The 25,939-nt window shown below is 42.1% G+C and overlaps 1 protein-coding gene across 5 annotated transcripts in view; it reads left to right on the top strand.

Annotated features, from left to right (window-relative positions):
* Positions 1 to 25,939, top strand: part of CPNE9 (copine family member 9) — a 202,229-nt gene that overhangs the window by 55,511 nt on the left and 120,779 nt on the right. For 4 of the 5 annotated variants that reach the window (XM_069968753.1, XM_069968754.1, XM_069968758.1 and 1 more), the window contains exon 4: positions 18,751 to 18,854. In XM_069968753.1, the coding sequence (XP_069824854.1) occupies positions 18,751 to 18,854 (104 nt within the window). Of the gene's footprint in view, positions 1 to 15,655; positions 15,745 to 18,750; positions 18,859 to 25,939 lie in introns of those variants that run through there. The other variant, XM_069968755.1, reaches the window with a different exon arrangement.

The raw sequence follows: 25,939 nt of genomic DNA, 5'->3' as shown, positions 1-25,939 counted from the left end.
GCTCAGTTTGTGCCAGAACCACATTGTACACATTGTTGGATGCAGCATGGGCACACATGAAGGGCATTTATTAAAAGATACATGTGATGTGTAAGCCACTAGTCATTAGCTTCCACTGGAAGCTGACAATGTATTTAGTATAGCAGGAGAGTCCTTGTGCCGTTTTTCCTTTCCTGTCCTGCCAATTTTCACTATTTAATCAGGAACCTATTTCTTTGGAGCTGAATTGTCCTGGAACCAACTAGGCCTAAGGCTTTGTATGGGGTCTTGCAGAGAGAGAACGAATAGGACGAAACTGACTAGTTTTAGGGATTAGTTCTCACCTGGGAAGGAGTTGGAGCTAAGAGACTCCTCCCTCAAATTGAAGCTGCCAGAGAGAAGGTCATATAAACGCTTTACATCCTTGCACAGCCATCACACTTCAGTTCATGCGAAACCAGTTGTGCTTAGCAGTGTGGCAAGCAAAGTGACAGTATATACAAGAACATTTACAATAGCCAGACACATTTTAGGAGAGGATAGCCAGACACATTTTAGGAGAGGATAGCCAGACACAGTTTAGGACAGTGTGCAAAAGATTTCTCCTTTATATGACAACTTTAGATTTATAGTAGCTGGGATAAAGGTATCAGGGAACTGCAACTGTTTCTAAGGGCCCTATTCCACTGGACGATTATCGTTCAGATTATCATTAAATCGTTCGAATCTAAACGATAATCTTTCAGTTGAAATGCAGTTAACGATTAACGACCGAACGAGAAATCGTTGATTGCTTTATAAGACCTGGGCCTATTTTTATCGTTACTCATTCGCAAAACGTTCGTTCGGTCGTTCGCAGTAGATACAAACGCAATAGTGAAGAAATAGCGAAGAAAAAACGATCGCAAATACGATCATAAGTAACAATTATCGTTCCATGGAAATGAGTGAACGTTTTCAGGTCTTTCGCAATAGCGGTCGTTTGAGATCGATAATTATTAACGATTATGCGAACGATAATCGTCTGGTGGAATAGGGCCCTAAGAAAGGGTTTGTGGCTTTCAGAAAGGGCAGTGCTTAAAATGTTTTTGTATCATTAACAGGATAACTATGTAGACTCTTTATGTGAGGTTTTATACCCATAAACTGACAAATAACACTTACCTACACAATACTGCCTCTCGGTGCCCAAATAATACCACCATACAATGGCTAAATAGTGCCCACATAACACTGCCATATAGTTTCCATACAATACTGCCATTCAGTGCCTAGATAAAACCTCCAATGCCTAAATAGTAATGATTGAATGGTATATCACTGGTGGTCTGAAACGGCTGATGGTAAAGTCTCCAATGGTCCAGACCAGATAAATAGATTACCCAAGATTAAAACATATCACTTATCCACAGGATATATAATAAGTATCAAAGTTATCGGGCTGCAACTGCTGGGAATGGGTTCCATTCATGGTCTATAGGACTGACAGCATTAAACAAGTAGAATGCTTGTCTGTCTTTGGCAATTGCATAGTAAGTGAATGGACCAGCATCACCCATGTGATCCCCATTCTCATGATGGGCGGCCGAACCCCCAATAATTTTATACTTATTATAATCTATCTTGTGGATAGGTAAAACACTATAATACCTGTTGTATTGGAGACTGAAGCGAATTTTATGGCATAGCTCACTGCACTGAACTCTTTTCCATCCTTTAAACAAGTGTGTGTATTTTTTTTATATAATCCATTTACAGTAGAAACCTTGTGCGGCAGATACATATCCCTGTTACTATGTATTCCACAGGGCTGGTGTGTCAATCTTTGCTCAGTCCTCTGTACCATCTGTTCGGGAGTATGTCTGCTGTTTCCTAACGTGGCTCTCTCGTTCTCCAAACCAAGGGAGCTTCAGCAGCCAATACGCGCTCTCTAGCTTTTGGACACGATTATCTTCCTTATGGGATTCCCTTCCTTGTTAGTACTGCAAACAGATTTAAAACAAATTGTAAAACATACATACATATCCAGAAAGGTAGAATTCTACTAGAAAGGCTGTTAGAGAGGAACGTGTAGCTCCTGGGCCCTGGTGTAAAATCTGTAGAGGGCCCCCACCTTTCATTTGCCATTTATAATACTGGTATTCTTACCTGGCCTTTTGGCCCCCACATGCACCAACGCCACCTGCTACCTCTGCATGGAGTCATGCCCATGGAGGATATAACCTAAAACCTTCCCTTCCTGTCTGACCAGTTTTCTTTGAGAGAGTTGAGCACTGGACATAAAATTGATGGAAATGTCGGTAGTTCTCTTGTTTTCCAATGAATTATGATTCTTGCACACAGAAACAGGAACATCATATCAAGCACAGCATGCTAAGCCCTAGTGTCAACTGGTGTCAGAAAGTTATATAGATTTGTAATTTTCTTCTATTTAAAAATCTCAAGTCCTCCAGTACTTATCAGCTGCTTTATGTCCTGCCAAAAGAGATGTATTCTTTTCAGTCTGCCACGGTGCTCTCTGCTGCCACCTATGTCCCTGACAGGAACTTCCCAGAGCAGGAGAGGTTTTCTATGGGGATTTGCTGCTGCTCTGGACAGTTCCTGACACAGACAGAGTTGGCAATAGAGAGCACTGTGTCAGACTGGAGAAAATACAATACTTCCTGCAGGACATACACTAGCTGATAAGTACTGGAAGACCTGAGCTTACACCAGCTGCGGTGTGTGCAAAGGGGACATGGCCTCAACACCTGACAGATTTACTAAAACTTACCCCAGAAAACCGGTGTATATTGTAGCTGAAATCTTTGCCAGTTTGGAGCTGGCATAGTGTGCGCCTCCAGCCAATTTAATGCCAGCAGATGAGTGAAACACAGGACTTGGAGACCCCCATGGAGATAAAATTTTATCTTTCTGCAGTCACCCCTAGGGGAGCTTAGCATCTTAATGCATACTCTTTATACATTGGAATGAATAAAATAGTATACAGCAAGCTCCTAGTCTCCCTCTAGTGGTGGCTGTGGACTGGCACTATCATATTATTTATATCCATGTCATGATATCAGGCAGATTAATATGATTTTGTTTTAATTTGTACACCTTAGTTCATAGTATAACTTTTAAAATGACGGGGTGTTAAACGGATTATCTAAGATTAGAAAAAGTAAAGCTAATTGCAAACCCTGCAGCACACCTGGTTGTGTGTGGTTAACATATTTCAGCTCCATTCACTTCAATAGATAAAACCATACCTACAGTATACTGAGGACAGGAGAGAGGTCTGTACAATCCCTTTAAAACCTTCACCAACCAGTATGGTAATTCAGCTATCCATAAGTGAGGCTGTAATTTGCACCTTTCATTGTGTTACAGTTTTTTTTCCAGTAAATTTGATCTACATATATAATAGGTTAAATAATATTCTGATTTTAGGGTCAGGGTAGTTAAGTAATGCTTATTTTGTATATACTGTATATGTAGCGTTCTGAATAAATTGCATAGTTAAACAAATGAAAATAAATCCAGGGCTGAGACCTTCTAAATACACAGACGGCAGGGGGGAGGATACGATAGTGCGCAGCCGGGATTACAGATACAAGAGAGGCACATTAACCTCAATCCTGCCACAGAATGTAATACAGATGGTTGAGGAATTCCCCAATACTTGGAAGTAATGATTTCATGAAAAGCTGGAAGCTTGCCCAATGCTTTACAATAACACAGAGAGGGTGCAGGCCATGGCATTGTCTTCCTGAGCCTTCTCCATGAATCTTCTGCTGAACACTCTCTGATCCTTAGATAATAGGAATTGAGCATAATTATTTGTCATATTCTGGAGTTACCCACTTCTACACAGCTGGCACATTGCCCTGTAAACCCTGCTGGCACTGATGCATTGTAGCATTAAGGCAAATGTCCACATCGTGTCATTTCTAGGTCTAGCAATCTGTTTAGACTAAGTAATATAGGGGACAGAGCTCTCTCTCTTTGTGTACTAGTCTTACAGCAAAGTGGGCTGGAACGAGGTGTTATTTTATTAGGAGGCTGGGGTATGGTGGATAGATAGTGATGAGCGAACATCCCAATGTTTGGTTAGAGATCCTGAACATGAACATAAAAAAATGATTGTGATCGGTTTGTGTTCGCTGAACAGTCATGAACAAATGTACAGCAGAAGCGTATGTTTACATCTACGCACATGCGTACAGATCATCAGGTACAAAGTCTACAGTTACATATGTGTACAGATTATCAGACGCAAAGTGTGAATTAGTTGCAGTTGCATACATTCGCAAATTCGAATATTTTCTAAAATGATCGTTATAACCATTCCGATCATTGAACAAATTGTTTGTGATTGGCGAACACGAACAATTAGCGTCATGTTTGTACGAACATATAAACATTTATGAACATGTTCGCTCTTCACTATGGATTGATGAATTGAAGGGATAAACATGTTCACACTCAATAGTTAAGTGAATTGATATAGTTTACATAACTCATGACTAAGATACAAATGTAAACAGGCAACACAATATACAGTCCTGCTCATCAATATGAAGTTTAAAGGGGTTATCCAACGAAAATCTTTTTCTTTTAAATCAGCTGGTTTCAGAAAGTCATATAGATTTGTAGTTTATAATCTCAAGTCTTTCAGTACATGTCAGCTGCTGTATGTTCTGCAGGAAATGGTGTTTTCTTTTCAGTCTGACACAGTGCTCTCTGCAGGAACTGTCCAGAGCAGGAGAGGTTTTCTATGGGGATTTGCTGCTGCTCTGGACAGTTCCTGTCATGGACAGAGGTGGCAGCAGAGAGCACTGTGTCAGACTGAAAAAGAAAACTACATTTTCTGCAGGACATACAGCAGCTGCAAAGTATGAGAAGACTTGAGATTTTTAAATAGAATTAAATTAGAAATCTATATAACTTTCTGACACCAGTTGATTTAAAAGACAAATATTTTCGCTGGACTACCCCTTTAAGTACATAATGAAGAATATCTCCTGAAGAAAATGAATCAAGTGAACATCTTTTTGTTTAGGGCACTCAAGTTGAATTCAAAAGATGCAAATCATTAAAAAGAATGAATACAAAAAGAGAGAGAGAGAGAGAGAGAGAGAGAGAGAGAGAGAAAAAAACCTTAAAGCTTGATGTGGTACTGGTATTGGCACCCTTTGCATTTAATTAGTATAGAAACACTTTTCAATGCGCAATGTTATTAAGAAGTTTGCCAAGCATGGAACCATCAAGAGGAAAGAGGGAAATTAACAAGAGTTTTCTTCGAAGGTTGGTGAGAATGCTGGAAAACACCACCTTAAACATCCAAAGACCTGGAACAGTCTAAGGTCATGGTTCAAATTAACTGGTTAGAGAAAGTGCTAGAGATTTGTTATTTACTTTCATTCAAGTACTTATCAGCTGCTGTATGTCCTGTGCGAAGTGGTGTATTCTTTCCAGTCTGGCGAGCAAGAGAGATTTTCTATGGGGATATTCTACTGTTCTGCACAGTTCCTGTCATGGACAAAGGTGGCAGCAGAGAACACTGTGTCAGGGTGGGTTCAGACTACGGAATTCGCGCGGATAAAATCCTGCGGATTCCGTTGCCTGTACGTGCTCACAGCCACGCCTCTCCGCCCGTGCCATAGACACCATTCTATGCACGGGCGGATTCCGCATTCCGCTGAAAGAATTGACATGTCAATTTTTTTGGTGGATAGGGGAATCAGCCGGCTCATAGAATGGTGTCTATGGAGCTGGCGGAAAGGCGCGCGCGCTTTGCATAGGTTTTGTAGACCGCTACAAGATACTTCATTTCATTGAATTAAGGCTCTAGTATGCGTTGTCCTACAGATGCTGCACATTGTATCTGCATGTCCTGCATATTTGTAATCTGCATGCTCGGCATATTATGTGCTTTATTGCATTCTAACGGCTAGGACTTGTTTCGTGACTTGTGGGCTGCTTTATGATGTGCTATACTATACTATTCGATAGGACCTTGTTATTCCATTAGATCTAGTAGTGGATGTTGCCATATTGTGACATTTCCCACTATAGTTGGAGTAGTGGACAGCAGCGGTTGCTGCTATTTTGTGACATTACCCATGGGGATTATTGTAGTTGTGGATGTTGCTATTACAATAGCATTTCCCACTTTATAATTTCTGTATACTGTGATGCGCACTTATTCTATCATATGCATATCATGATATGTACATGTTCTTCTATTATATGGTCTTCATTGACTGTTTGCACTTTATTATTTTTTATCTTTGTAATTCTTTATTTGGTCATATCCACTGTCCTTAGATGTCTATACCCACTGCGCGTGTGCAGCCTCTCCAAGATGGCGCCCACCATTGTCTTCAGCTATCTGTACATGTCCTTGGTTGCCCATTTCTCTATTGCGCAAAATTTTTTATTTTTTTTTATTTATTTGTTTGTTCCTACGGCGCATGCGCGGCCTCCCCAAGATGGCGCCCGTCATTACAGGACGCCGGATTCTCCTGCACATGGTCTCATCAAGGTTGGGAATTGTTTTCACATGTTCCACATGTATATATAATATGTCCCTATCTCATTACCCACATCCCTGAGGAAGCCGCTGGGCGGCGGAACGCGTGGGGTGACTGTTGCCTATCTGACCCGCTTCTTATTATTTTTTGGACTACACATGGTGATCGTTTCATTAATCTACCCTTTGTTCATATTAATTATTTTTCTTGATGTCATATGTCATAGGGATACTGCTTAGGCAGCTTTGTTAAACCCATATGGTCCGGGGTCAGAGTGGTTGTTAGACCTTGCTGGTACGCCGGCGGGTCCTATGTTGACTTTTTAAGTGTTTTTAATGTAGGGTAGTGTTTGGGGTTTGTCTCCCTTATTGCTTTACCCCTGCATAGTTTATGGTATTTTTCTGTATATTCTGTTATTGTCTCAATAAAGTTTCATTATGATGTGCTACCTTTTTGTGCATATGCTTTTGTCTTTTTGGGGAGTTGTCTGTTACTTATATGCATTGGTTTAGCACTCCTTACTTTTAGCGGTGCCCACTATTCCTATATATATGACTATCCCTATAATCTTATGCACATAATGTCGGCACTCCAGAGTGTGCATATGCAGCAAAAGGCGTTGAGAAAGGCAGACTACACCGAAACACATCCTGCTGTTTGTTACCTGCACCTCCGTAACCTCCTATTTTGCTGCATATCCATAGAATCTTAACACAAAAGACCCTGGTGAATGGAGGGTTACACATCACTCTAATATTTTCATGCTACCTTCTGGTAGATAATACCCTAGTTTTAACATTCAAGCTACATTAAAACTTAAAAAAAAAAACACTTTTGCGCTACAAAAACATAGCCACTTTTCCCTCACTCTTGTCTCCAGATTGGGTGGGGTTTGGAACTCAGTTCTATTAAAGTAAATGGAGCTTAATTGCAAACCACAGCTGAACTGGAGACAAGGGGGGGGGGGGGGAAGTGGCCATGTTTTTGTAACGCTGGATAACCCCTTTAAAGTGAGTGGGAGCTGATGTGCAGTTACTTGGCACCACCACTACACAATGGGGGACATTTATCAAGCCTGGCATACTCGTATGACAGTCTTAAATAAAGCTCTGCACCCTTTTCCCTGTCCAGATTTACTTAGAGGCACACGCGTCGTAGTAAAGCCGCCGTCCCTGCACCTGGCGCAGGTATTGTGGAACAAATGTAGACCTACCCAGGAGCAGGTGTAGATTTGTATCATGATTTATGCCTGTGAGTGGGCGTAAATCATGATAAATCTGGCGCAGGAGGAGGCCACACCTTCTCTGCCTTGGTGCCCCCCCCCACTCTGTCCGCCCATCAGGGATACAGTTTGCAGACCTGACTGAAAAGTGGCGAATCTGCCCCTTTTCCATGGCATGTGCTAGGGGTGTATCTTGATAAATCTCCCTCAATGAACTGCCCAGAGATTCCACCGAGGGGCAGCACACAGCTGATTGTTGGGGGAAGGGGGGGTCTGCTGTTTTTTTTTCAATGTTGACTTTACTTTCTCTGTATTATAAACAGGTTTGGACACTTTTTTAATTAATTGAGACTTTTTGTTCCCTTCTTACAATAAAAGTGCAGCTCATTATAATCTGCATTTAAATGACTCATTATTGTAAGTGTTCATCGGGTACCTATACTTCACATGTCAGAAGAGAAGTTCATTAGCATTCCTCCGCTATACTGAATTCTTGTTTGTATTTGTACACAGAATTAATGGTATGATTTTGGAAAGATCTGAACAGTATAGACTTCATTTGTATGCACAGATGCATCTGGAAAATCCAGACATCCCTCCTCTTAAAGGGTTATCCAGGATTGTCCTCAGTTTGTGTATGGTATTGTAGCTCATTTAAAAGGGTTGTCTAGCAAAAATCTTTTTCTTTCAAATCAACCGGTGTCAGAAAGTTATATAGATTTGTAATTTACTTCTATAAAAAAAATCTCAAGTCTTCTCATACTTATTAGCTGCTGTATGTCCTGCAGGAAATGTATTATTTTCAGTCTGACACAGTGCTCTCTGCTGACATCTCTGGCCGAGACAGGAACTGTCTAGAGCAGGAGAGGTTTTATATGGGGATTCATAGATAACCCAGACAGAGTTCCTGTCTCGGCCAGAGGTGGCAGCAGAGAGCACTGTGTCAGACTGAAAATAAAACAACATTTCCTGCATGATATATAGTAGCTGATAAATATGGGAAGACTTGAGATTTTTTAATAGAAGTAAATTAAAAATCTATATAAATTTCTAATATCAGTTGATTTGAAAGAAAAAGATTTTCGCTGGACAACGAGTTTAAGTGATTGGAGCCAAGTTGTAATACCACACATAACCTGAGGAGAGCTCCAAAACAGCTAAAGTTCTATGCTGCTGAACTGACAGGACTGTTTGAAGCTTCCGGCATCATAATAAGTTATGGACGTGTGCATGCCACCCTAATGGAAGCCAGAGTGGGCAACTACCAACTTAGAAGGTTTCAGCAGTAGTTGTTTTCCTTGGGATGCATTAGCTTTATCTTTAAGACTAATGCTGCATGGATATCTTTCTGACATACCTTTGGCAATGCTGTGTGATCTGGCAAAAAGTTGTTTATTTTGGGCTTAAAGCAGGGGCGTAGCTATATATATATATATATATATATATATATATATATATATATATATATATATATATATATATAGTAAGAAGGCGCATGGCACCGTCATAGATGGTAGATATGTTTTACAAAGGATCCTGGCCTTGGTGAGGTGAAAGACTATGATAACTGGTGTCAGCGGCAATAGGCCACTCGCACACATTTAAAATTTAGTATGGCTGCAATGCAGTTTAGTCTGGGACGGTCTTTCATGGGAGCATGCCAAAGAGTGGGTGGGTGGCTGCTCCCACACTCCAGGTCCAGGTTTTGGTGTGGCCTTTTGTAAGCCTGGGAGAACCAGCTGAGAGGGGGTGTGTGTATCTCCAGTCTGCAGAGTGTGCTGCTGGGGAGAAGGAGCTGTGTGCGGCTTCTCTGAGGCCAAAGGAGACTTCCAGGAGCTGTTTGGTTTCTGGCAGCGTCTATCCGGGTGAGAGCCCTATGTGAACCAATTGACTGTTTGCATAACTGCCAATGACTGTTTTCACGGACTTTGTTCTATACCTGGGTGTTGGCTGAAGAAAGCTGTATGTTTTGTTTGCTGTTGTGGACAATAAACCTCTTATTTTTCTTTAAACCTGCTGCTGGTCTCATATCAAAAGACTGCTTCTGAGACTGATCCCCACAAATTGGTGGAGGATGCGGGAAGATCCCTGCTAGTAGATCGTATGTCCTGGGTTAAGGCTGCAGCTCAGATACAGACCCAGGCAGAGACTATGGAGGACATTATCAAACACCTTGTGAGGGCCAACACCCAGCAGCAACAAGCTCATGCTGAAGCTGTACGAGTCCAGCAGGAGACTAACCAGCTCCTCATCAGGCAAATGGCTATAATGAAAGAAGCCTTTCAGGTCAAGGAGACCCCACCTCCTACCAGCACAGAGCATGGTCAGCGAGCCCGTAAATCTGTACGAGAAGCCCTGCAAAAGATGACTCCAGAAGATGACGGGGAAGCCTTCCTTACCGTTTTTGAGCGGATCGCTGAACGGGAGAAGCTGCCAAATGAGCAATGAGCTGAAGTTTTAGCTCCATTCCTCACAGGCGAGCCCCAAAAGGCTTATTATGACTTGTCTTTGCAAGATGCCCGGGAGTATGAGAAGCTCAAAGCAGAGATCCTGGCACGTTTAGGCGTAACCGTTGCTGTCCGGGCTCAAAAAGAGTGCACCACTGGGGTTACAAAAGGGACAAGCCCCCAAGATCCCAAATGTTCGATCTCCTGCATCTTGTCCAAAAATGGCTGCAGCCTGTTTGTTCTCCAGCAGAAATGGTTGAACGGGTGGTGATGGACCAGTTCGTGCAGGCCCTGCCCAAGCCAGTGCAGTGCTGGGTTGCCCAGGGAAATCCCCAGAATGCGGATGACTTAGTGGGCTTGGTGGAGAGATATCATGCTGTTGAGACATCTCTGGCTGACCCAGGACCCCTTCCCACTCTGTACTGGCGTACTCGGAGTGTCTCTGCAAGCCGAAGGAAGGGTTCTCAAACCCCACGTGATGGATGTCCCAAGGCCAAGAGTATGCCTGAGTCAACCAGACAAACCCAATGGAGAGTGGCGCTTCTGCAATGATTATCGCAAACTAAATGAAGTGTCTAAGGTGGATGCTTACCCAATGCCCCGGGTAGACGAGCTTATTGAGAGGCTAGGTCCGGCTTGTTATATCACTACCCTAGACCTAACAAAAGGATATTGGCAGATCCCATTGTCTAATGAGGCTAGGGAAAAGACGGCCTTCTCTACACCTGAGGGTTCTTTCCAATATGTTAGAATGCCATTTGGTTTGCAAGGGGCCCCCGCCACATTTCAGAGGGCCATGGATCGAGTCCTACATCCCCACAGGAAATATGCCGCTGCTTACTTGGATGATATAGTAATATTTAGTCACGATTGGGAAAGTCACCTAGGTAAAGTTCAAGCCATCCTGAACTCATTAAGGAAGTCCAGTTTTACCATTAATCCAAGTAAGTGTGCCATGGGGATGGAAGAAGCCCGATACCTGGGGTACATTGTGGGAAGAGGGGAAATAAAACCCCAGCTAAATAAAATAGAGGCGATTCAAAGCTGGCCCCGCCCACTTAACAAAAAACAGATCAGGGCATTCCTAGGAATTGTGGGGTATTATAGAAGATTCATCCCCAAGTTTGCAGAGATAGCGGTTCCCCTAACTGACCTAACAAAAGGGGGAAGTCAGCCATGGTTAAGTGGTCTCCAGAGGCTGAAAAGGCCTTCCAGAATCTTAAGTCGGCCCTCTGTAAACAGCCTGTGTTGGTAGCCCCAGACTTTGAAAGAGAATTTGTCATCCAGACTGATGCATCAGATGTAGGTCTAGGGGCTGTGTTATCCCAAGTGATAAAAGGAGAAGAAAATCCGGTGAGTTATTTGAGCAGGAAGCTGTCCCCCGCAGAACAGAACTACTCAATTATTGAGAAAGAGTGCCTAGCCATCAAGTGGGCCCTAGATTCCCTACAGTACTATTTGTAAGGGCGCAAGTTTAGGCTGGTGTCGGATCATGCCCCTCTTAAATGGTTGAGGGAGAAAACAGGAAAAAATGCCTGAGTCACCCGCTGGTTCCTGGCACTACAGGACTTCAATTTTTCAGTAGAGCATAGGCCAGGAAAATTGCAGGCTAATGCAGACGCCTTGTCGAGGGTACATTGCATGGTTGCTGAAGGTGCCCAGAACCCCGGCTTTGGGCAGAGGGTGGGGTATGTAAGAAGGCGCATGGCACCGTCATAGATGGTAGATATGTCTCACAAAGGATCCTGGCCTTGGTGAGGTGAAAGACTATGATAACTGGTGTCAGCGGCAATAGGCCACTCGCACACATTTAAAATTTAGTATGGCTGCAATGCAGTTTAGTCTGGGACGGTCTTTCATGGGAGCATGCCAAAGAGTGGGTGGGTGGCTGCTCCCACACTCCAGGTCCAGGTTTTGGTGTGGCCTTTTGTAAGCCTGGGAGAACCAGCTGAGAGTGGGTGTGTGTATCTCCAGTCTGCAGAGTGTGCTGCTGGGGAGAAGGAGCTGTGTGTGGCTTCTCTGAGGCCAAAGGAGACTTCCAGGAGCTGTTTGGTGTCTGGCAGCGTCTATCCGGGTGAGAGCCCTATGTGAACCAATTGACTGTTTGCATAACTGCCAATGACTGTTTTCACAGACTTTGTTCTATACCTGGGTGTTGGCTGAAGAAAGCTGTATGTTTTGTTTGCTGTTGTGGACAATAAACCACTTATTTTTCTTTAAACCTGCTGCTGGTCTCATATCAAAAGACTGCTTTTGAGACTGATCCCCACAATATATATATATGCTTTACTGCTGGTGCACTGATAACCTCTGACCTCTGCAAGGAGCTCCTTTCCTACTTGATTGCCAGCTGGAGAAGAGAGGTCAGAGGTTATCAGTGCAGTGAAACAGAAATCTCTGTCTTCAGCTTGTTAACTCTTTTTTTGTGTTGCAGCATGTAAGTAAACATTGGGCCACTCAAACACTACAGTACATAAGAGGTTAAGCAGAAGGACACATGCTCTTACCTTCTTCCCCGGGCCTCCCTCCGGCACGGGCCCCAGATAACTGCCTACCCTGCCTCTATGGTAGCTACGCCACTGGCTGAAAGTATTACAGAGGTGGCCCTGCACTTCTGCCGCTGCTGTACATTTAGGCTACCACCCACCTTCTTTGGCTGTTAATCATTCTGGAGCAGGTAAGGCAGCGCCTGGAAAGCAGGGCCTCCTCTGTGTTAGCCTGAAATAAAAAACATTTTTTTCCAGAAGATGCCAGATCACACAACATCACTAAATGTATGTATGAACTGCTTGTCTGCTAGGCATCTGGAAACTGGCAGCATGGATATATGCTTTAAATAGACCCCATATGTCCAGCCAGCTGTGGTGATCGCGATCTACTGCAGTGGACTTAGCTGCCTGTTGTTAATCTGTTGCACAGCCTGATTAAAAGAGAGAGGGGGATTAAAATGGAATTTGTAGGGTATTTAGACAGGTCTGTCTTTGCATTTAACTTTAAATGTCTTTTGGATTTCACACTGAACCAAGGCTATGGGTAAAAGTTAAAGGAGTAGTCCAGTTTGGACAAGCACTTCTTGAATTAGAGACCCCATTATGATGAACTGATCTTAACCACACAGCCAACGTAAAGCAGACAACCTATTAAGATTATGGGATTTTTTCTTTTACTATGGATTTTTTGTTATAAAAAGAAGCTAAGTATGTCTTTGCAAATTGGGAGGGCAGGATCTCTAAGGACCCTATCACATGGCCCGAGTGACTGAGTAAACCAGTGCCAATCTCATGGCCCTTTGCTACAATCATCCACACATCCCCTCAACAGGTCAAAACAACACAATTAGTCAGTAAACAATTGTTTCATCCTTTGCTGACTGATCGCTGTCCCTGTGACTTACTGATACAAATACCTAATGGAGTAAAGTCTATGGGTGGTCACAGGGGCGTAGCTAGGATTCATGGGGCCCCATAGCAAAAAACTGTATGGGGCCCCATAAATCCTGTATGCCCCCCCCCCCCCCACCAAACACAGACATTGACGCACATATACACACACAGAGGCACCATTAACATATATACAGATACGCCACTGACATACACACATATATACGCTGTAATGTGATTACACTAGTGCTGATGTATACACCATGAATAGACTGTACACAGGGAAATCATCTGATTGTAATAAGAAATACTCAACCAGAAATAAAAGAAAATGCTGCAGATATTAATGGTGGGTTCTTTTATTAGAGCCCAGCATTAATAGAAGCTGCTGCAGAACATCTTTGAGAGTAAACACACACATATACACCAGTGCTACAGACATTGCTGACATACACACACACACATATATAGCCACAGATACATATATACACACACTGACATATACATATACCCACAGATACATATATACACACACTGACATATACATATACCCACAGACACATATATACACTCACTGACACACATACACAGCACTTACAGCTCCCAGGCTTCCCCCTCCTCCTCCTGTAATCCGGGCTGATGATCTTCATATAGAAGTATTGAGGACCTTTGGGTCATGTGACCCAAAGGGCCTTAATCCCTCTCCTGTGCCGTCTGGCAGGCCTTGCCCTCTGTTCAGCCCGCTCACCCGGCACTACAGTGAGGGGGCTGAACGGTGCAGTGGGGGTCCCTCTTCCTCTCTGGACCCCTGGGGGAGCGGGGTACCTACCATGAAGGCAGGGCAGGCTTCCTCGGGCCCCCTTCATGCAGGGGCCCCATAGCAGTCGCCTTCCCTGCCTTCATTGTAGCTACGCCACTGGGTGGTCACAAGTGCAGGACGAGCTCTCCTGCCACACCCCACCCAGGGTCTGGCCAAGAATATAGCTATATGTGTGTAGAAAACGTCAACACAGGAAGATTTTATTTGTTTCTTTTATTCTTCAATTCCAGTCTTTCCCTGCTCTAACCATTGTCCTGGTCCTGTGTGCTCAGGTGACACATAAACTAGTACCTACAAAACTTTTTAGATGGTGTTTTTCTGGGTCAGTGGCAGTTTTTCAAAATTGTAGCATGCCCTAAACATGGTGTGACATTTTCCCACTATAGAAATCTCTAGCTGTCCAGAACAGGAGAAGTTTTCTATAGGAATTTGCTACTGCTCTGGACAGTTCATATCATGGACAGAGGTGGCAGCAGAGAGCACTTTGTCAGACAGGAAAGAATACACCACTTCCTGCAGGTTGTACAGTACTGAAAGGCTTGTGTTTCTTTTTTTAAATAACTTTTGACTGCAGTTGATTTGAAAACATTTTAAAAAAAACACAACAAAAAAGGGTGTGTGTGTGTGTTTTAAAATGGATGTTTATCCATTTTCTAATTCTGTTTATTGGTGCCATTTAGCTCTATTAATGCAGTGATTATAGTCGGCCAGCTTCCTAAACATCTACAGAATCTGCAGGAAATTTGAGTATAATTAAAGTTAGTTAACCCAACTTGCAGTTTAAATTCATTAAATTCTCAGCCCCCTCATTGGTCGGTTGCTGGGCGGCTTAGGCTGTTTTATTCAGTAACCTGGACCTGAAGAGAATCAATGTATTATATAATGGTTGGTGCTAATGATCTATTTCCCCTGGAGACACACTGAGCATCAATACTTGCGCTTCCCGTAACTTTCTTAATTAAAAAATGTGAGTATTTGGTATATTGACATATCAGTTGTAGTCAAGGTTCATCCTGCAGGAGACGAGGAGACAAATTAGATTTTGTTACTGTGAGGAATGAAAGGAACACTCCAAGCTAGATGGATACATAGAAGGAGATTTATCAAACATGGTGTAAAGTGAAACTACCTCAGTTGCCCCTAACAACCAATCAGATTCCACCTTTCATTCCTCACAGACTCTTTGGAAAATGAAAGGTGGAATCTGATTGGTTGCTAGCGGCAACTGAGCCAGTTTCACTTTACACCATGTTTGATAAATCTCCCCCATAGTGTTATACTTAGTGCAGGGCCAAAGGGGTTAAGCCTGACAGGGATTCACAGAACAACCAATAGAATATCCTTATGCTCCACCTGCTAAGGATCTGCACCAGGCAAAGTACTGGGTAGTGGAATTGAACAAAAAAAAAAGTTTTAATTGCAACTTTTCAAAGTCCTATTGCATCTTTTGTAGTAAATGCATGTGTTCTGCATTAAAAGTAGATAATATTTTGGCATTTTGAGAAAAAAAAAGTGCCAAAACCTACTGGAGGTCACTTTCATTACAATCAAGGGTTGACTTTGAAGGGGTGGGGGTGAGGGTCCTAAAACATGAAGACAGATTATCATCATAAAGTTTGCAACTAGGGATGGTCCGAACCTGCTGAACGCTCGGCAGCAGATTCCCGCTGTCTGCCCGCTCCGTAGAGCGGGCGGATACAGCGGGAAGAACGCCTGGAAAACTGGGATACAGCCTATGGCTATGGCTATGGTTCGGACCATCCCTATTTGCAACATAGAACTATGAGAGTAAATTGTCTATTTGACACTGGTGTTTGGAGTCATTACACGTCCTGCAAAGAACTTAGCATTTCTTTCTTTCAAATCAACTGGTTTAAGAAAGTTATATAGATTTGCAATTTAATTCTATTTAAAAAATCTTCAGTCTTTTAGTACTTATCAGCTGCTGTATGTCCTGCTGTAAGTGATGGATTTTCTCCAGTCTGACACAGTGCTCTCTGCTGCCACCTCTTTCCGAGACAAGAACTGCCCAGAGCAGTAGCAAATCCCAATAGAAAACCTCTCTAGCTCTGTCAGCAGAGAGCATCTGTCAGCAGAGAGCACTGTGTCTGACTGAAAAGAAAACACCACTTCCTGCAGGATATAAAGCGACTGATAAGTATGGGAAGGCATTCGATTTTTCAAAGGAAGTAAATCACAAATCTGTGTAAATCTCTGAAACCGATTGATTTAAAAGAAAAAGTTTTTCACCGCAGTACCCCTTTAACCCCTTTACAACACAGGGCGTATACTTACGCCCTGTGGCCTCCTCGGGGAGTTCAGAGGGGGGCCGTGCGGCAATCCCACTCTGAACTGCCGTGGTCCCGGGTGCCTCATGTAGCCTGGAACCGCGACTATTAGGTCTGATCGCCGTGCCCGCTAATAAAGTAATCACATGCAGCTGTCAAAGTTGACAGCTGCATCTGATTACTTATGCAGCCCGATCATTGGTGGTATAGTGGCGGAGATTGCCCCCCGGAGGAGCGATCTTCGTGTCTGCTGCCGGCCGGGGTCTGCGCCGTAATGGCTCGGCACTCGAATGCTTTCAGCTGCAGCAGCCGGAAGCAATCAAGTGGCCATCTCATTGATCTATGCTGTATTACTATATACAGCATAGATCAATGAGAGATCAGTGCGCATATACTAGAAGTTCCCAGGGGGGCTTCTAGTATAAGTGTAAAATAAAAATAAAAAGTGTTATTATTAGTAAAAAAAAAAAAAAAAAACTCCCCTAATAAAAGATTGAATCATCCCTTTTTCCCCATGTTATAAATAAAAATAAATAAATAAACAAACATGTTTGCTATCGCTGCGTGCGTTATCGCCCAAATCATTAATTTATCACATTCCTGATCTCGCACGGTAAATGGCGTAAGTGCAAAAAAATTTGCACATTTTTTGGTCGCATCAAATCCAGAAAAATTGTAATAAAAAGCGATCAAAAAGTCGCATATGCGCAATCAAGGCCCCATAGACCAAAGGATAAAAGCGCTATAAGCCTGGGAATGGAGGGATTTTTAGGAACATATATTTGTTAACAATGGTTTGAATTTTTTACAAGCCATCTCATAATATAAAAGTTATACATGTTATATATCGTTGTAATTGTACTGACTTGAGGGACATATATAACAAGTCAAAAATAAATAAACAAAATGCGTTTTATTTTTTCAATTTCACCACACATGAAATTTTTGGGGGGTTTTGTAGTGTACTTTATAAAAAAATCCAGTCTGATATTCCAAAATACAATTAGTGGCGCAAAAAATAAGGGCTCATGTGGGTTTCTAGGTGAAAAAATGCAAGTGCTATGGCCTTTTAAGCACAAGGAGGAAAAAACCAAAGTGAAAAAATGCAAGTTGGCTCTGTCGTTAAGGGGTTAAAGGTTGAATAACTGTGAAGAAAACTACCTCTAGTATGTAGAGCAAGTACTTTTCCTTATGAAAATGACCTACTATGCATATTCTTTTAAGATTTAGGGCAGTATGTATCCGTTTTGTGCCATTATTTTTTGAGCACGGCCTATATCTTTTCACACTATTTATCAGGCCATTTGCGCTCATTTTAAACAGTTTACACCAGCTGTGGCACTTTTTTAAATTTTATCTTGTGCAATTTTTTGTTTCGTGCAAAAATAACTGTGCGGCAGTACACCAGTCAGATCTTGGCTTAGTTTGTTAGACTTTTTTAGCAAAAAAAAAAAAAAAGCACAAAATTGTGCAAAATTTATCATGGACTGAAGAATGTTGTACAGCATAAAAAAAGTGTGCAAGCGCAAAAGTATTGTGCAAATGATAGATAACCCTTTACCATTGTGACAAAGAGCTGCAAATCCACAGTTGATTACATGATAGTGTTTTGACTGCTTGTAGTCACCACTAGGGGGAGTTTAGGAGCTTACTGTATACAGTTTAAGTATTTGGATCAATGATTGAACAGTATGAAGCTCCATACTTTCTATATAGTTTTTCTCTGTGCCAGTTCCACCCCTGGTTTGGCTACACATACTAAACATAATGAGCTCCAAAATAAGGACCAAATAAAATCTTACTCAAAATACTGTGTGAACCCAGCTCTACTGTTCATATAAGGACAATTGTGAATAAGCGGCTGGTAGGCATAGGAAGGCCGCAGCCTATGAATATGGCAGACACCTAGTCCATAGAGCTTGCATTGTGCTGCAACTGCTAAGCATCCCTATACATGACACACTGCTGGAATCAGCTGATCTGTCACTACTTTATCTTGCCCTCATATATCCATGCTGACAGGTTCCCTTTAAGTGATACTCTCCATTGCTAATGCTACTGTAAACTAAGTGCAGTATATTTTGTATTTCTTACAGTTTGGACGAACAGAAGTTATCGACAACACGCTGAATCCAGATTTTGTTCGCAAGTTTGTGCTGGATTATTTCTTTGAAGAGAAACAGAACTTAAGGTTTGATGTGTGAGTATGTGCATCAGCATTAAATGAATGCTATACAAGCGTTTTGATAAATATTATTATAGAGTAATACATTATTGTAATCTGCTACAGTTTATATTCCCATAAAAACACACATATACCACCTAATCTCCAACCTTATAGATCCTCACCTATGTACATACCCACCTATGTTGTGCAGAGCTCAGTGTTATCAGTGCTACAGGTCCCAAATACATTATGTAACACACAGAATAATCTGTATGTAATAGCCAGGAAGAACTTAATCAGCTGAACCGAGCCATTACCATAGGGGAAAAGGACTTCTGATCCACATAGCAGTAACTGTGACAAACGTGCTTATGTATGGATAGATAGATAGATATCAGCAGAAAGTCCGCGGCACACAATAGTGTAAGTGAAAAATTAAACGTGGTTTATTTCATAGTGCAGCAATCCAGACGCAACGTTTCGGTGATTACATATCACCATTTTAAAGCGTGATATGCACTATGAAATAAACCACGTTTAATTTTTCACTTACACTATTGTGTGCCGCGGACTTTCTGCTGATATTTAAATCGGTCCTTGGTCAGGACTTGGACCGCAGGCACCTGCAATCCCACAGCAGTGCTGCTCTCTATCTTTTTTGCTAGATAGATAGATAGATAGTAAGTTATATAGATTTGTTATATAGAAGACCTAAAACAACCAGCAGAACTAAGCCATTACCATGGGGGGCGGGAGGACTTCCAATCAACATAGCAGTAGGGTAGGATCACTCAGGAATAGGTGAGGACTTAGGTGAGGAATTGAAGAGGAATCCGCTCTCATATCAGCTTGAAATTCCTCCCGCAAAATATTTACAGAGCAATGTCCCATAGTGCATTGTCATTCACACTGCAGAATTTCCGAGCAGAATTTTCTGCCCCTGATCCGCTTTCTGCCCAAAGAATTGAAATGTCAATTCCCTGGGCAGATTCTGCTAAAGGAATCATACAGAAGTCAATGGGGGCTTAAATTCTGCTTGCATTCTGCTTGAATTCTGCTTAACCCTTTGAGGACCAGGCCCAAAATGACCCAGTGGACCGCGCAAATTTTGATCTTAGTGTTTCCGTTTTTCCCTCCTCCCCTCCTAAGAGCTCTAGCACTCTCAGTTTTTTATCTACAGGCCATGTAAGGGCTTATTTGTTACAGGAATAGTTGTACTGTGTAATGGCGTCTTTCATTTTACCATAACATGTATGATGGAATTCCAAATATATTATTTATGAAGATATAAATTGATGAAATCGCAAAAAAGAATGCAATATGGTAACGTTTGGGGGGTTCCTGTGTCTACGTTATGCACTATATGGTAACAGCGACATGACACTATTATTCTATAGGTCAGTCCGAACACAACCATATGCAGGTTTACACAGATTCTCTAATGTTATATATTTTTTTTAAATGAAATCCTTTTTTTTGGCAATTAATTATAAATAAAATGGGACTATTGTGACGCTTATAACGGTTTTATTTTTTCACCTACGGGGCTGTATGGGGCGTCATTTTTTCCGCCATGATCTCTAGTTTTTATTAATACCATATTTGTGAAGATCGGACGTTTTGATCACTTTTTATTAATTTTTTTATATATATAATGTAACATAAAATCGGTAATCTGCGCACTTTTTCCCCTCTTTTCGTGTACGCCGTTTACCGTTCGCAATGACACTTGTTATATTTTAATAGATCGGACAATTACGCACGCTACGGTATATTATATGTTTATCTATTTATTTATTTTTATATGTTTTATTTATATAATGGGAAAGGGGGGTGATTTCAACTTTTATTGGGGGAGGGGTTTTGGGGTAGTGTATTAGTGTTTTTAACTTTTTTTTTTTTACACATTTGAAGTCCCTTTGGGGGACTTGTACATAGATTAGTTTGATTTTTACACTGATGAATGCTATGCCATAGGCACAGCATTGATCAGTGTTATCGGCGCTCTGCTCATTGAGCCTGCCTGTGCAGGCTTAGAGTAGCAGAGCGCCGATCGGACCGCATGGAGACAGGTAAGAGACCTCCAGCAGTCCGTTATACCGATCGGGACCCCCGCAGTCACACTGCGGGGGTCCCGATCAGTAAGTGACAGGGGACTCCCCCTGTCACTTACACTTAAACGCCGCGGTCGCGCCGTGATCGCGGCGTTTAAGGGGTTAATGACACGCGGCAGCGCGATCGCTGCAGCGTGTCATTGCCGGTGAGGTCCCGGCTGCTCACTGCAGCCGGCCCCCACCTCCTATGAAGCGCGCTCCGCTCCGGAGCGCGCTTCATAGCGGGAATAACACCCGTGACGTAAGGTTACGTCATGGGTCGTCTGGGGACAGACTTCCATGACGTAACCCTACGTCCAGGGTCGTCTAGGGGTTAAAGAGTCACTGTTGTATTTTTTTTTTTTTCCTTTGCAGAAATCAATAGTCCAGGCGATTTTAAGAAACTTTGTAATTGGGTTTATTAGCCAAATATGCCATTATCTGCATGTAAAAAGCCTTTTCCCAGGTCCCCCCCTCCTTCCTATTTTCCATCCACTGCAAAAAATCAGGAAATTGTGACTTGTTGCATCAAACGTACCCTGTCTGTTCTAGGGAGAGGGGAGGGGGAGGAGGAAGGAGGGAGTTAGCCGACAGCAGAAAGCAGATAACAGAGGATTACAGACACGGAGCTGGGTGACAGCTGTAATCAGAGCTCAGAGAGGTCAGTGGTGACTGTCAGAGGAGATAAAGGGTGAGGTATTTGTAGATTAACTCTTTGTTGTCCTGTTTTGGTCTTTTATTTAGCTCTCTCCATAGGAGAACAATGAAGACAGGGGATAAAAATGCATTTTTCGGCTAATAAACCTAATTACAAAGTTTCTTAAAATCATCTGGACTATTGATTTCTGCAAAAAGAATTTCACGACAGTGACACTTTAAATTCCCCTTTCATTCTGCTCAAATTTTCCTCGCATTCTGCTCAAATTCCACTCCTATTCTGCCAGAGCTTAATAGGCAAGGAATTTCAAGCAGAAAACTTTCCTCTACAACTCCTCAAGAATTCCTCAGTGTGAACCCGCCCGTAGCTGTGAGAATTGGACAGACACAAAGGTGCTCATGTGGGCAGTCAGCAGGAAAGGAGACATATCATAGCCAGGTAATGAAGCTGTCCGGGAAGAAAAGAATTGGACTAATATATGTAAATTCTGGTGACAGGTCCTTTTTAAGGTGACAACTACAAGTCACTTAGCCAAGATATCTTGTGCTACTTGTCTGTCACTGTCTTGCAGCTTTATAACACTTGACACTTGAAACCATTCACCACCATTACCTGCAATGTTGTGAAATCTTTGTGTCATGCAACCAAAGTAACATGTAGACCTGGCCAAAGGGCATATTAACTTGTAGGAGTTTATGCAAGGAAATCCACAGGTTAAATCTTGATGAAATCCTCAGAGTCAGATTCCCAGCTTTGGGGAAGATTTTATAAAGAGAAACTCACTGGTTACACCCTGTGGATTTCTTTGCACGGAATCTGCAGCCTATAAGCTACTTGTGAAATGATCCTCAATGGAACAATCCCGACTTGTGCAACTGATTGTTCACTTGCTGCCCAGTATATCTCACCCTTTGACAGGTTACCATTGTCAGGAGATCAACAATGTTAATTATGTCACCTGTTAGTGGTTTTAATGTTATGGCAGACTGGTGTATTATCTGTGTTAGGGACCTGAGAGAAAGTGGGACAGTCAGAATCTATTGTGAAATATTTGTTACTGTGGCAACAACATCCCTGGTCCTGCTGGGAAGACGCCTATTAACCCTTCAGTGCCAGAGGGACTGTTACTTGTGAGATGTACATCTATTTATATTCCATATCTCTTGTGTAGATGACCTGCATACTCTGCAAAGATCACTTGTCTCACAACTGTTCAGCAAACTAAAACAAAGGATAGATAGATAGATAGATAGATAGATAGATAGATAGATAGATAGGAGATAGATAGATAGATAGATAGATAGATAATGGTCAGACAGATCGATTAATCGATCGATAGATATTACAAATAATACATTTTCTAGGATGCAGTAATATATAACTCTCTGGATTGCCTCCATTATGTATAATAAAACTGAATTGCCCAAATTAAGTCTAAAAATATAGTATTTCCCCCTTTTTGTTATGTAATTGACTGCATCAAGTGAAATGACAAGGCTCCAGTGTTCCATTGAAGAGCAGAGGGCTCCAGGATGACTCACTCTTTTGGGACGTAAGAGCAACGGCAGCAACAGAGACATTACAGATCTATTTCTCTGTGTGATCACACGACCACAATGAAAAAATTGGGAGGATTTAGGATTTTGGGATAGTGGCCATCATTAGCAAAGCAGTTCACATCTATGTGGATATATTATTAGGATGGCACTTGTCCCAAGGCTCAAGGTTTTTTTTTTTCATGCACGTGGTCATATTATAAATCTGGTCTGTAATAAGAATTAATTTGGACCAAACTCTATTTAATTATTTAGGAAAAGTACATTCCTGGCTTGAACAAATCTAATGCTAAATCAAAGAACATCAAAAATCAAACCCACATGCCATGAGCAGTTGGGGTCGCCCTCTATGTTTCTATCTTTAGTTGGTTCGTTGAACCTTTGAGCTCCCCTGTACCGCACCATGTAGTTCTGGAAAAAAATGTGTTGTAGCTTCTTGTTAATTGTGAAGTTTACCTAGTTTATCCGAAGACATCAGATGTAGAACAATCTCTTTAATTTTCCCCATTGTGGAAGTTGCGTTAAAGGGGTTATCTTACTATCCCTATTAGAGATAAATGTATCCCATTTGTAACTATTCCAGCTGAGGAATCGGATACATCTTGTGAGATGTAATAATAATATATACAACTAATGGGGTTTAGGTCAATGTCATAAGCTCATGCTTTTATTAAAAAAGACTATGGCCAGTTGCCAAGTTGCTTGTACCGGAGGACCAGGCAGTAATATTTGCTTAATGTGAATTACAGTGAAATTATATAATTATAATGTGATGGAATTTGTATAACCACAGGATACAGTGTTGCCGACATAATAACATACCCGTTGCTACAATAAACTAACAGTAAGAGTCCTGTGACCTATAAAAATGATAACACATCAAATAATGTTATATTTTACTGCAGGGAGTATATTATTCTTACATCCATATCAGTATTATGTAACAAGAGGGTGATGTTATATCATTGCCTGCCATGGGGCATCATTACTGTGTATATCAGTTGCTAATAAACAGCCCCCTAGTGGCCAAACACTCACCCTAATGTGTTACTGCATCCTAGAGAATTACACAATGCACTCTACCACTGACCTACTTAGTGTATATTGTATGGTCTAATATAAGTAATGAGAATTTATATAGTCCTTATATCTATGGATTTGCCCTATAAACAGGGAGGGAATTTGAATCCCAATGAAATAAATGGCCCTGCTTGCTATACCTTTCAGCTAAACCACATGTTTAGCTGAAAACGCCTGCCTTTATTCCAGCAAATAAATGGACATACTTTGGAAATGTACAAGGCAGAATGGGATACCTGTGTCCCAACCTAAAGTTGTTATGTGGCTGAGGAATACCCTACTAAGTGTCTGAAGCTTCCTCCAGTTGTAGCGCTAGGAACACACAATTTTTAGGCCTAGACTGTTTCCAGTTCTCTGTAAAACTGCTAAAACGGGTAACTAAAGCAACGTTACCCTACAATCTGGGTCAAGTATATAGCAAATCATGGCATCATGTGAAGTCAGGGGGTTTCGCCCAAGACTTTTCTACAGTCCATGCTAAGAAAAAACTGTTACTCAAGCAAGCTCCTTTTCCTATTCCAGACAGAATAAAATGGCTAGTCATGAAAGGTAACAGTTCTTCGGGGACTTTCTTGCTTTACCTAACTTTTCTCAGCATAAGTTGAAGTTAGTGACTACACATCACAACCTTCTGGGAACACCCTTTAAGTGGGATTCTACCATAAACTTAACCATGAAAACTATTCTTCAGTTCACTACACTACAGTTTACCAATTCTCTGGGAAACCTCTACAGCAGAGTATAAGTGGACTGCATAGCAACAACATCACCCTTAGCAACATTAAGCTATTCAGACTGTATTCCAGTGACACTGCTGGGGAAATGTGACCGTATCTTTTCTGTCCACTGGAAGTCTTCAGTGTCACAGCATGCATAACCTCACATTTTTGCCTGTATTGCTGCACAGTCTGTCAGTAAAAGAGTTAAAGGGGTTTTCCGGGAACAAATTATACTTAGCTGTGCTGCCGGGGCTGCGGGGGAGATGTCAGTAATGTATACTTACCTGTCCTGCTCCCCTGCTGCTTCCATTCCCAGGCTGCCCGCTGTTTCAAAACACTGACAGTAGTGACCCGCAAACCGGCAGAGACAGGGGAGCGGGACAAGTAATTATACATTATTGACATGTACTGCGCAGTATGGCTTAGTATGAATTTTTACCAGACAACCTGTTTCATGGAATCCTGGTGTCTAGAAGTTGTGTTCCTGCACTTTGCCTCACTGAAACAGCTACTGGATTGTGACACATCAGAGGGACTATAACACCCAGCTACCCTGCAACATAACACCAGTTGCCACCCTTGGGTACCACATTGGCTGTACCAATGCAGCAATGATTGTTCGTTCTTGTACTTTTCCATAGTATATCCATATATATGACAAAATAAACCAAGGGGTTTTAATTTATTGGAGTCCCCTAGTGGTAACCCCATTTAGACACTGACTACAAGAATATGGGTCCTTGTGTGCTGGGCCGAGGGATGTGATCATATAAACCAGTATTAGAAAAGGTCCTCATTTTGGTTTGGCATGTGTGTTACTATCAGTGGCGGTCTTTGGCACCAAGCACACCAAGCGATCACTTGGGGCCCCCACCATCCAGGGGGGCCCCCACGCCCCGCTCTTGTGCTCAAGACCACTGGACAGGGCTGCTGCCATTTGAACTGTAACTATGAGCACTCGTAATGGGGTATATACTACTGGGGACAACACACAGCGGTCTATTGTTTTGGA

Source organism: Dendropsophus ebraccatus, chromosome 4 (genome assembly GCF_027789765.1).
Source record: "Dendropsophus ebraccatus isolate aDenEbr1 chromosome 4, aDenEbr1.pat, whole genome shotgun sequence".
NCBI lineage: Eukaryota > Metazoa > Chordata > Amphibia > Anura > Hylidae > Dendropsophus > Dendropsophus ebraccatus.
The sequence above is the reverse complement of the archived record's forward strand: the minus strand, read 5'-3'. Positions and strand labels throughout refer to the sequence as shown.